The 13,203-nt window shown below is 42.6% G+C and overlaps 1 protein-coding gene across 1 annotated transcript in view; it reads left to right on the top strand.

The window, feature by feature from the left end:
* LOC138669364 (uncharacterized) overlaps positions 1-13,203 on the top strand; it is a 180,961-nt gene that overhangs the window by 78,137 nt on the left and 89,621 nt on the right. Inside the window, exon 2 of the mRNA XM_069756096.1 lies at positions 7,119-8,050. Coding sequence (XP_069612197.1) covers positions 7,119-8,050 — 932 coding nt within the window. The remainder of the gene's footprint in view (positions 1-7,118; positions 8,051-13,203) is intronic.

The raw sequence follows: 13,203 nt of genomic DNA, 5'->3' as shown, positions 1-13,203 counted from the left end.
GACACCCCTGACCAAAAACACCAAGTCTTTCATATTAGACACTAATCAATTTCTGGAAAGAATCAAACAGCTACATCAGGTACCTTCCCATAGTATTTTGGTCACCATGGACGTCAACAGTCTATACACTTCTATAACCCACGAGAAGGGCATGCATGCTACTAGTGAACTTTTGCAACAAACAGACATGTCTCAGAATGCCATATCCTTCTGCCTTGAACTCTTACGTATGGTTCTCTTCGAGAACTATTTACATAGTAACATAGTAACATAGTTAGTAAGGCCGAAAAAAGACATTTGTCCATCCAGTTCAGCCTATATTCCATCATAATAAATACCCAGATCTACGTCCTTCTACAGAACCTAATAATTGTATGATACAATATTGTTCTGCTCCAGGAAGACATCCAGGCCTCTCTTGAACCCCTCGACTGAGTTCGCCATCACCACCTCCTCAGGCAAGCAATTCCAGATTCTCACTGCCCTAACAGTTAAGAATCCTCTTCTATGTTGGTGGAAAAACCTTCTCTCCTCCAGACGCAAAGAATGCCCCCTTGTGCCCGTCACCTTCCTTGGTATAAACAGATCCTCAGCGAGATATTTGTATTGTCCCCTTATATACTTATACATGGTTATTAGATCGCCCCTCAGTCGTCTTTTTTCTAGACTAAATAATCCTAATTTCGCTAATCTATCTGGGTATTGTAGTTCTCCCATCCCCTTTATTAATTTTGTTGCCCTCCTTTGTACTCTCTCTAGTTCCATTATATCCTTCCTGAGCACCGGTGCCCAAAACTGGACACAGTACTCCATGTGCGGTCTAACTAGGGATTTGTACAGAGGCAGTATAATGCTCTCATCATGTGTATCCAGACCTCTTTTAATGCACCCCATGATCCTGTTTGCCTTGGCAGCTGCTGCCTGGCACTGGCTGCTCCAGGTAAGTTTATCATTAACTAGGATCCCCAAGTCCTTCTCCCTGTCAGATTTACCCAGTGGTTTCCCGTTCAGTGTGTAATGGTGATATTGATTCCCTCTTCCCATGTGTATAACCTTACATTTATCATTGTTAAACCTCATCTGCCACCTTTCAGCCCAAGTTTCCAACTTATCCAGATCCATCTGTAGCAGAATACTATCTTCTCTTGTATTAACTGCTTTACATAGTTTTGTATCATCTGCAAATATCGATATTTTACTGTGTAAACCTTCTACCAGATCATTAATGAATATGTTGAAGAGAACAGGTCCCAATACTGACCCCTGCGGTACCCCACTGGTCACAGCGACCCAGTTAGAGACTATACCATTTATAACCACCCTCTGCTTTCTATCACTAAGTCCTCTTTGAGGACACCTACTATGCCCAAGTATGCGGGACCGCTATGGGCTCGAACGTGGCTCCGGCCTACGCCAATGCGTACATGGATTACTTTGAAACTCAACACGTTTACACACATGAGTTTTTTTCCCAACATGTCCTTGATTACTGTAGGTACATAGATGATATTTTTTTGATATGGACAGGGCCATCTAGTACCCTTGATATATTCTATTCCACCCTTAATTCCATTTTCCAAGAACTTAAGTTTACCATCCATACCCATGAAACCCAAATAGCCTTCCTTGATATTGAAAGATGCCAGTGGATTACTAACAACGGATCTTTACACTAAACCAACGGACTGTAACAGTCTGTTACTCTATTCCAGCTGCCATCCAACCACCACCAAAAACAGTCTGCCTAGGTCACAGTTTAAGAGTACAGCACTTCTAGTGGTATCCCATTCCCTATAGTTACCATAGCCATTCTACTACTATAGTCCCTTCCAGGCTTTGACTTAGGGTTCCCTAATCCCAATACCTCTATATCCACTCACATTGTCCCTCTAGTTTGCCTCAGCACCTTCCTAGCCATATACGCCGCCCTATCATTACCTACGGCCACTGATATATATTTATGAGCACTCCATTATTTTAATATTGTGCCATATACTTATAGCCGATTACCCTGTCACCCTTGTATGGCTCCCCAGGTTTATTTTACAGTGCGTACTATATTCACCTCCACCCATGGTTGCCCATATAGGCACACAAGCCCCACAGCAGCCGCTATCATTTGCAGCACCATGGTTCCTTAGCAACCGGGTTCTTACTGAATCGCCGGCCGCGCATGCGCAGTTGCGTTCCCGGACCGCCCGCGTCACTTCCGGTGCCGCAGGTCCTACTTCCGGTTTGCGCCATTAAAACATTACAGCGCCGGCCACGCTACACACCGGCAGCAGGGCGCGGGAGCGCCGCTTAGTTCTTCCATTTGACCAGGTAACCTACTCCTCTACCCTACCCCTAGCATCGCCACCGGCACTGCCAAACCTTTTTGCAGCCATATTATAGTTTTGTCCCTCATGTGCCCACCTTCTGTGTCTCCACAGTACCCACATCAGGGCTGTTATTGCGTTATTACACGCACTACCATCTGACATTTAAGGTATATTTCATATCCTCTCATACACCCTATCTTCTATGTACCTCCCTTATCTCATGTGCCTACATTATCTCTTCTGCAGAGTGTGCCTTCATCCACAAGGACCTTCTCCTCTCCCCATATATGTACATTAAAGGTAATGCCTCTGTACCCTGCATCCTGGATATTTTTTTGTCATAAGGTCTGGCTCCCAGAGTCTTGGTCTAGCCCTATGAATTAGCCCCCCTCTTTTTCTTCCCTCTTCTATTTGGGGAACATATGGGGTGTTTTCGTTATGCACATGTAGCATGCTATGTCACTGCCATTGCATTTTTTTGCTTCTGAATGTACTGATTCTCCAATGTATGCATTCCATTGTCTCTTCCTTCCAGGCTGGGAACATGATTGTTTTTTGTTTTACTGTAAGATTTATTGTATATACCATATGTTTATTTTGTTTTTTTATTCTTTTGCTTTATTTTTTCTTTCTTTAGCGATTATATGATTAAGGCCCAGGTTGGGCCGAAACGTCATTATAATTACCTCTGGTCGCTTTCCCTGTATTATAAACCACATTTGTAAAATAAACTTCTTATCACCTTGCAAATATAAGCATAGAGTGTGCGGTGTACCATATTTCTCCATATACGTAGGGCTTGTACAGCCCACTACACCAGCACCTCGCTCCCCCATTCAAACCGAGTGCGCGCCAATTTTTATTTATAACTTATACTTCATACCCAGCTTAAAACCTGGAGCAAGAGACACGTTTTACTGTGCGTGGCTCATACCCCGCACCGAGTCTGATACCTGGAGCAAGCGCCACCTTCTGGGTCCAGGACCCGGCGACCGCAAGGAACATGCAGGGCACCATGAGGTAAAGGTGTGGGCTGTGGAGAGAAGGTCCCACTCTTCAAGGACCGGGCGAGGGACTGCTGGGTCCGGGAGGGGCAAGATGGCGGCAATCGCATGTATGGAGAGGCTGGGAGTAGTGGGCGGAGCTAACCGGCGAGCAGGAAGTGGGAGATGGGGAGCGATGGGCAAGAAAAAAGCCCGCCCGAAGAGCCGAGAGGAGGGGGGTGGAGCCAACCATGCAACTAGGCCCGAGAGAAGCCGGGACCTAGATTACAGCAAGTGACCGCCGAAGCATGAGGGAGCAGTACGGAGGGCCCTAAAGTGCCGCAAAGGAATGCCTGGTGCCCCAAACCTATTGGAATTAAGGGTGAAAAACCCTCTAATGCACTCTATCAAAATAAAGATTTCTAAATCTTCTTCCATGATCTTCTATCTTCCTTCCGGAGGGGGGAGGGGGAATGTACCTCCACATCCTGGAAAGATCGGACGTCCAATATTCCAGTACTTTGACGTCCACGTCTCCTCATACCGACAGGCTCTGGTGGGTGAGTGGGTAGGAGATGGAGGCAGGACCAAGTCCGGATCACCTAGACACGCTTCTGTGTTAGGGGCTGGGGTCCTGCCGGTCAGACGTATGAGGATACAGTACACGCAGTCTCTGGATGGGAGTACAGTTGTGACCATTCACACTGTATCCCTCTGGAAACCTGAAAAGAAACGATGCACACTGAGGTAGATAAGGGTCTAATGAAAGACCCGTGTCCACCTCCTACTGGCACTAAGCTGTTGTGAATTCTGTGGCCAAGCTCCCTCCTGTGGTCGAGAGTGGTACTTCGGCTGGTTCTGTCTATGAGCTTCCTTTGGTGGATGAGAGTGGTACTGCGGCTTCTGAGTTTCCTTCCTCAGGTGATGAGGTTAAGTCGTTAGGTGCTGCTCTATTTAACTCCACCTGGTGCTTTGATCCTGGCCTCCAGTCAATGTTCTAGTATTTGTCTTGCTTCCTCCTGGATCGTTCCTGTGGCCTGTCTATCCTGCATAAGCTAAGTTTTGCTTGTGTTATTTTTGTTTGCTATTTTTTCTGTCCAGCTTGCTATATTGGTTTTTCTTGCTTGCTGGAAGCTCTGAGACGCAGAGGGAGCACCTCCGTACCGTTAGTCGGTGCGGAGGGTCTTTTTGCCCCTCTGCGTGGTTGTTTGTAGGTTTTTGTGTTGACCGCAAAGCTATCTTTCCTATCCTCGGTCTATTCAGTTAGTCGGGCCTCACTTTGCTAAATCTATTTCATATCTGTTTGTATTTTCATCTTTACTCAGTCATTATATGTGGGGGGCTGCCTTTTCCTTTGGGGAATTTCTCTGAGGCAAGGTAGGCTTATTTTTCTATCTTCAGGGCTAGTTAGTTTCTCAGGCTGTACCGAGTTGCATAGGGAGCATTAGGCGCAATCCACAGCTACCTCTAGTATGGTGTGATAGGATTAGGGATTGCGGTCAGCAGAGTTCCCACGTCTCAGAGCTCGTCCATTGTTTTTGGTAATGGTCAGGTCACTTTGTGTGCTCTGAACTTCAAGGTCCATTGTGGTTCTGAATTACCTGTTCATAACACTAAGCTAAACTGAATATCCTACTTCCTGTCGGTGGGGTGTACACTGCAGAGGAGGAGCTAACTTTTTTATTTGCATAGCGTTAGCCTCCTAGTGGCAGCAGCATACACCCATGGTTTCCTGTGTCCCCCAATGAAGCGATAGAGAAAAAAATGTCTTAGAGGTGATCTCATTTATTTGTATAAATACATACAGTGGGGCAAAAAAGTATTTAGTCAGTCAGCAATAGTGCAAGTTCCACCACTTAAAAAGATGAGAGGCGTCTGTAATTTACATCATAGGTAGACCTCAACTATGGGAGACAAACTGAGAAAAAAAAATCCAGAAAATCACTGTCTGTTTTTTTATCATTTTTTTTGCATATTATGGTGGAAAATAAGTATTTGGTCAGAAACAAACAATCAAGATTTCTGGCTCTCACAGACCTGTAACTTCTTCTTTAAGAGTCTCCTCTTTCCTCCACTCATTACCTGTAGTAATGGCACCTGTTTAAACTTGTTATCAGTATAAAAAGACACCTGTGCACACCCTCAAACAGTCTGACTCCAAACTCCACTATGGTGAAGACCAAAGAGCTGTCAAAGGACACCAGAAACAAAATTGTAGCCCTGCACCAGGCTGGGAAGACTGAATCTGCAACAGCCAACCAGCTTGGAGTGAAGAAATCAACAGTGGGAGCAATAATTAGAAAATGGAAGACATACAAGACCACTGATAATCTCCCTCGATCTGGGGCTCCACGCAAAATCCCACCCCGTGGGGTCAGAATGATCACAAGAACGGTGAGCAAAAATCCCAGAACCACGCGGGGGGACCTAGTGAATGAACTGCAGAGAGCTGGGACCAATGTAACAAGGCCTACCATAAGTAACACACTACGCCACCATGGACTCAGATCCTGCAGTGCCAGACGTGTCCCACTGCTTAAGCCAGTACATGTCCGGGCCCATCTGAAGTTTGCTAGAGAGCATTTGGATGATCCAGAGGAGTTTTGGGAGAATTTCCTATGGTCTGATGAAATCAAACTGGAACTGTTTGGTAGAAACACAACTTGTCGTGTTTGGAGGAAAAAGAATACTGAGTTGCATCCATCAAACACCATACCTACTGTAAAGCATGGTGGTGGAAACATCATGCTTTGGGGCTGTTTCTCTGCAAAGGGGCCAGGACGACTGATTCGGGTACATGAAAGAATGAATGGGGCCATGCATCGTGAGATTTTGAGTGCAAACCTCCTTCCATCAGCAAGGGCATTGAAGATGAAACGTGGCTGGGTCTTTCAACATGACAATGATCCAAAGCACATCGCCAGGGCAATGAAGGAGTGGCTTCGTAAGAAGCATTTCAAGGTCCTGGAGTGGCCTAGCCAGTCTCCAGATCTCAACCCTATAGAAAACCTTTGGAGGGAGTTGAAAGTCCGTGTTGCCAAGCGAAAAGCCAAAAACATCACTGCTCTAGAGGAGATCTGCATGGAGGAATGGGCCAACATACCAACAACAGTGTGTGGCAACCTTGTGAAGACTTACAGAAAATGTTTGACCTCTGTCATTGCCAAAAAAGGATATATTACAAAGTATTGAGATGAAATTTTGTTTCTGACCAAATACTTATTTTCCACCATAATATGCAAATAAAATGTTAAAAAAACAGACAATGTGATTTTCAGGATTTTTTTTTCTCAGTTTGTCTCCCATAGTTGAGGTCTACCTATGATGTAAATTACAGACGCCTCTCATCTTTTTAAGTGGTGGAACTTGCACTATTGCTGACTGACTAAATACTTTTTTGCCCCACTGTATGTGGTCAGTACAAAGTAAAGGCTCCTGATTTATTCCTTCCAATGACCTTATGAAGGACCAATTGACTTTTGTTACATGTAGCGGAAAGTAGATTCCAGAAGTTACATTGGAAATGGTTCGATACAGTTAGTCATTGAGAGATGTCCTACAACAAGAGGTAGTAATGGCAAACACTATATCAGCATTTAAAAAGGGCTGGACATTTGTCAGGTGTTTGGCGACCTAATGTGAGTTGGGAATTAGCATTCCTAGAAACGTGACAAGGTGAAATAGGACCTGTTTACTTCACAGTCCATCTTTAATTAATTATTTGCTTGGTTTAAAGACATTATCAATTGTACAAAACATATTATGTGCCTTTTCAAGATTTTTACTTGTGATTTTTACATTATTTTTCTTATAGGTGTATTTTGATTGTGGAGCTGTACTAAACCCGGCAGACAGAGATCTTATTTTATCTCCAGGATTTCCCAACAACTACCTCCCTAGCTCTCACTGTCTGTGGCAGATCTTTGTTCCTGCAGGTTCTGCTGTTGGGCTGGAAATTCTGGATTTTGATGTATTTGATAGTTCTGTCAATGAGGAATCTGCAACTAGCTATTCGATTTCTGAATTTCCCAAATTCATCTCTAGCGCTGAGCACAAGAGAAAGAGAAAAAACTCTTCTACAGAAAATGATTTATCAAATAACATGGAAATTGGGCTAACGGAACAAAAGGTCGGCTATAAAAGTCAGTCCAGCATCCAGGTGTCCACAGAAACCTGGTCCAAGAGTGATGGAGGATATAAACCATTGACAGACTTACAAGATCCAAACCTTATGAGTAAAATGTCGAGCACAATTTCTGCAGACACAAGAAATTATGAAAGCAGGACTGAAGAAATCAACAAATCTAAGCATCTTCTAGAAGCAGTCACTAATAGAATGGAAACAATTCCCTTTGAACAGGTGAGTGAAGGTGTGCCATCAATAAGCATTGGAATGGACCCCTTCACTACACCACCTCCAGTACTGGAAATGTGTCCGCTTGATGTCCTCTATATCACTGACCTGGTCACTTACTCTTCTCGCTTTTGTGGATCCATTTCTCCCATAAATAAAAGTCTCGCCTTTGGGTCTCCTGATGAGATGATCGAGGTGATTTTGGAGCTTATTACAACCACTAACCGTGGCCGTGGCTTTGCAATCCTCTTATCTTACCATAACCAGTCTTTGATGACCACTATGGGTGTTCAGGAAAGACGGGGCAGGGAAGGTGTAGTGCTGTTGGCTGTGATTGCGGTTTCCATCACATTTGCTTTGATCCTTCTGCTGGTACTTTGCTTGACATATAGGTAAGAGTCTTCCAATACTGTTCTTACAACTTAAAATTGTATATATATTTTTTTTATATGAAACCCATGAGTAGATATTAATACTAGTAAGTCATGTATTGCCTTTGCGCTAACCATTAACTGACTACCATGTAACAACTAATATTTATGATTTAACAATGTACTACTGTATAGCATAAATGTTAGTCTGTATTAATTAAGGATTCATTAACTTAAGAGTTCTCTTCATAAGCCCTTAATAATGGCCGCAATGATCTGCATAAAGTTATAAAATCTATACTCCATCCCTAGACTTGGTCCCTACCAGTCTATAGATATAAACAATAACACATGACTGCTGCAGCCAATCAACAGCTGCTTTCACATGTTTGTCTGAGGGGACGAACAGTGTTTTTTCTGCTCAGACACAGGACTGAAATTTGTGGCGCTGCTCCAGTCAGAAAGTAAGGATGGTCTAATTACTATTTTTTATTTTTTTAAATGTGCAGAATCTTGTGGCCATTAATAAGAGTTTATCCAGTAGTAGAAACCCCCATTTAATTGTATTTCTGCTCTCTACACGATCTAATTTGTACAGAACCATAATGTCACACATGCAAGTTTAGGCTTTACTGTGCTCCTCATTCGTCACAGTATTTGTTTTGTTCAGATATTGTGCAAAAAAAAATAAAAGATGATGAGATGAAACATGTACACAAATAATCTCCCTCAAAAATGTACATGCAGCACTCGAAAAAGTATTGTTCACTGGCACCGGGTGCTCAAGTTGGCACACTGATGCTCTATTTTTTAGATTGTCCCACACAACAGTGTCCATTTACAAATTGGCCATTCATCTAATTGGGTAATTGAAGGAATTGAGCAGCTGCCTGTCTGTTAAATCAGAAAGCTGGATGAAATTATACCCTTTTGTGTGTCAATAGTCAGTCCTATTAACATTCCCCCATTTATTCCAACTACGTGACCCAATCACTGGTCAATGAACCTTGTCCAAGTTGGCTACACGTTATAGGCCAACAGTAAGCACTCCATGACGGTGGAAAATGATGAGGTCTAATGTCATACTCGAGAACATTTGGAGAATAGATGATGAGCTCACAAGAATGCATTTTAAAAAATCAAGACATTTGTTGCCAATAATAGTTTGAATATTTTGTAAGGCTTAAAGATAACTGTGTTAGACCTCTTCACACGTCCGTATAAAACGTGTACCATTGTCATCCGTTATTGGTGTGTCCCTTTTTAACCATCAGGGTGTCATCAGTGTTTATAAATAAAGACATTACAAAGCTTCTCCTATATGTTGCAATGTTAAATGAGACCGCACATGGGCAGCACAATGATGCCATCCATGTGTTTTACTTGTTTTTACAGAACCATAGTCTTGTGTTGTATTGTATCATCCATGCTGCCCATTAAAAAACAAAACAAAAAAAAAACACGTAAGCAGCCCCATTGGTAATAATAGAACCTTAGATTATCAAAGTCCAAGAAATTGTCCGTTACATGAAAGCATCAAAAAAATCCAACAGTATGACCTAGATCAATTACACTAGCAGGGGCATCCAAAAATAACCACTTACAAAAAATGTGCTCTTTTAAAGATTATATTATTAAAACATTCTTAAAACACATAAAGGCAATTAGAAAAATTAACAAGATACCTCTTATGTGAAGGAAGAACTGCCAGAGAAAACCGCATATGTATTGTGTTGAATTGAATGTCCATGTGGACTATGCTGGACAATATCAAATTTGGATATCAATAGGCTTATACACCATATAGTAAAAAATCCCAGACTTGATTTATTGTTCTCAACAGTCTCCTTTTAAGACATTGGCATGAAAAAGAAAGGGTACAAGTGCCCAAGTATATATACAGTACAGTATTGTATGAAAACAAATTATTATATGTTTACCTATTGAGGTGGTAATCCAAATGTAAGGTCCAGCGTGTTTTTGCGGGGTCTGGCATCGCTTCCCTCCATCCAACGCATGTTTCTTAATATCTTAGCCCCTTTCGGAAGTTTGATATTGTCCAGCATAGTCCACATGGACATTCATGTCAAAACAATACATATGCTTTTTCCTCTGGCAATTCTTCCTTCACACAAGAGGCATCTTGACAATCTTTCTAATTGAGTTTGTGTTTTAAGAATGTTTAATAAAATAATGTAATTTTTAAACGATCACATCTTTCGTGCTAGTGTAATTGATCTAGGTCATACTGTTGGATTTTTTTTTTTTTTTTATATAATGAAATCTTGTAGGATCCTTGGAAAAAACAAATGGATGATACACATACTGGAAATACGGACATGTGAAGGAGGCCTTATAGTACTCCTGAACTAGATGGTGTGTATTATTCACCCTTTTCACTCATGTATTTCATTTTTGTTATTGATAATATTTGCCTTATTGCAATTTTAATAATTAGCCAAATTCAAAGACTGAGATTATGTAGCACCTTATGGTTTTATGACATTGATAAAATAATTTTCATTAGGCTATATGCCTTTCAATCTACAGTGTGTATTGTACTTGGCTGTCTTCCTTTCTTCGCAGGCCACAGGGTGTATGTGGGCCATGAAATGGGCACAGTGCATGTTGCCAGTGGCTGTCATTTCTGGCTCCTATATCTGCCACTAGGATATCCTGGACTGTACCCTGTTTGTTGTGTGCTAGGTTTGAAAGGGTCATTTGTTTGTTAACCAGGAATTCTCTCCCTGTTTGGTCAGTGTGAAATAATGCCGCCTTTTATTCTTTCCAGGCAGTAGCTGCCAACAGTGTGCAGGACCAACATTATTCCACGCATGAATTTCTATTATTACATAATAGAATGTGTTTTATCCATTAGTTTGCATTGCTCTTGTATCCTATTGACCATTCAGAAAATCACGTGGTTAAAGCTATGTGAAGTGAAATGTACAGCACAAAGTCTGCTAAACCTGCTATAAACCTATTAATTGCAGGGGTGTATGAACTCATACTTTGCTGAACCCCAGTCCCAGCCCATAATGTGAACACCGTCATTTTTCTCGGCAGCACATGCCCTGTTTACACAAGATGAGATTATGCCGAGAACTATGGCTTTTAAGTGTTTTGCTCTTTCATCGGTTGATCAGCCTGTTATCAGTGGCCGATTGTACCTTTAGGCCATGTTCACACAGTGCGTTTTTTTCTGCGGAACCGCAGCGTTTTTGCCACTGCGGTTCGGCAGCTGTTTTCCATGCAGGGTACAGTACAATGTACCCTATGGAAAACAGGAACCACTGTGCACACGATCCTGAAATTCAGAAAAAAAAGCCGCGCTGAATAGCTGCGGGAAAAAAGAAGTACCATGTCACTACTTTTTTCGGAGCCGCAGCGGTTCTGCACCCATAGACCTCCATTGTGAGGTCAAACCCGCAGTAAAACCCGCAGATCAAAAATATATCTGCGGGTTTTATTGCGGTTTGTGGTGCCGAACCGCTGCAGCAGGAAGTGCGGGGAAGCGGGCGGAAGTGCGTGGGCGGAGTGTGGCTGCCCCGATGCCCCCCCGTGCTCCGATGCCCCCCCCCCGTGCTCCGATGCCCCCCCCCATGCTCCGATGCCCCCCCCGTGCCCTAATCTCCCCCCCTTATACTTACCGGGACTCCCGGTGTCCGTCCGGCCGTCTTCTCCCTGGGCGCCGCCATCTTGCAAAATGGCGGGTGCAAGCGCAGTGCGCCCGCCGAATCGGCCGGCCGGCAGATTCGTTCCAAAGTGCATTTTGATCACTGAGATATAACCTATCTCAGTGATCAAAATAAAAAAATAGTAAATGACCTTTGTCACCCCCATAGGTAGGGACAATAAAAAAATTGAGATTTTTTTATTTTTTTTTCTTCCACTGAGGTTAGAATAGGGGTAGGGTTAGGGTTAGGGTATTTTCAGCCATTTTAACCCTAAAAAACTTCCTAGAAAACACACTCTGCATAGAAAACTGCATAAAAAAACGCATGAAAAAATGCACCAAAAAAGCACCAAAAAAGCACCAAAAAAAGGACCTGCGTTTTCTGCAAAGAGCTGCGGTTTTTAGTCCTGAAAAAAAGGATGGAAATCAGGAACGTGTGAACATACCCTTAGACCTAACAGATTTTCTTTAAAAAAAAAAAAATGCAACTTGTGTGGGTTTTTGATTTGAACAAGTGGTTAATAAACAGGGAAAAACTTGAAATATTTAGTAGTTTGTTTTTAATTCACCTCATTTTAAGGAATGGGGAATATGGTCGATCTCCTTAAACAGATGTCCACCAGCTTGCCTTTTGAAGCTTGTTTCAATGAAACACTAGTGTCAAAAATAACTCTTTCCCCCCCCCCCCCCCATCCTTTCCCTCTTAAGAGATAAATCCTCACCCACCCAGCTGCTCTGGGGACACTTGGCTCAACCTGCAGTAAGGTAATTTCAAAGAGTGATTACAAAGCAAGTATGTATAATGTGCCCACAGTAGGCGCTTCATGTGATGCTCTGTCCGTACTGATGTTTTTATGTAATACCCTGACACCCATGTCCAGGGCCATATTTGGTATTCATGCTGCCCTAGGCACTTTAAGTTTTCACGTCCACTCCTGGTAAGTCATACTAAGAGCATGTGCCCACAACATCTGCTGGCGGATCCACTCCGTTACCCACCTAAAAAAAGCACTAAACTCTAAAAGACTGAATTTATGCGCTGCAGTGAAAAAATTACTTAAGCATATGTTCAGTCATTTGAGCTTCTTTTAACCGCTTCAGGCTTCCAAACATGTTAAGTGGTTGAACAAAGTGACCCAACTATTCCTCAGGCGGCTTAAACTTGAACTTGGAGCCGCTCACTAGTTTATTTAATACAATTAAATTAAAAAGCGGTCCCCAAAAGATGTCAGAAAAGATGACTGAAAAGAAGCAAAAAAAAGTAGTTTTAGCCCAAAAGACGCTGGCTTGTCATCAAGTCTTCTGCCTAAATACGTATTAAATTTGCAGAAGTCTAAATAACATTTGTGTGCACAAATCCCAAATCCTCCAATATGGACAGGTTCCGCTGACAGTCTGTGTATGGTTGCTCCTGACTGATGATGTCTGGGAAGATAAGGATCCATGTCTGATTTAGGCTAAGAGATGCTTATGTTCTCTGAATTATAAGCTCCCATAG

The sequence above is a fragment of the Ranitomeya imitator genome, chromosome 1 (assembly GCF_032444005.1).
Source record: "Ranitomeya imitator isolate aRanImi1 chromosome 1, aRanImi1.pri, whole genome shotgun sequence".
In the NCBI taxonomy this organism is placed as follows: Eukaryota; Metazoa; Chordata; class Amphibia; order Anura; family Dendrobatidae; genus Ranitomeya; species Ranitomeya imitator.
This window is presented reverse-complemented; position numbering and strand designations above follow the sequence as displayed.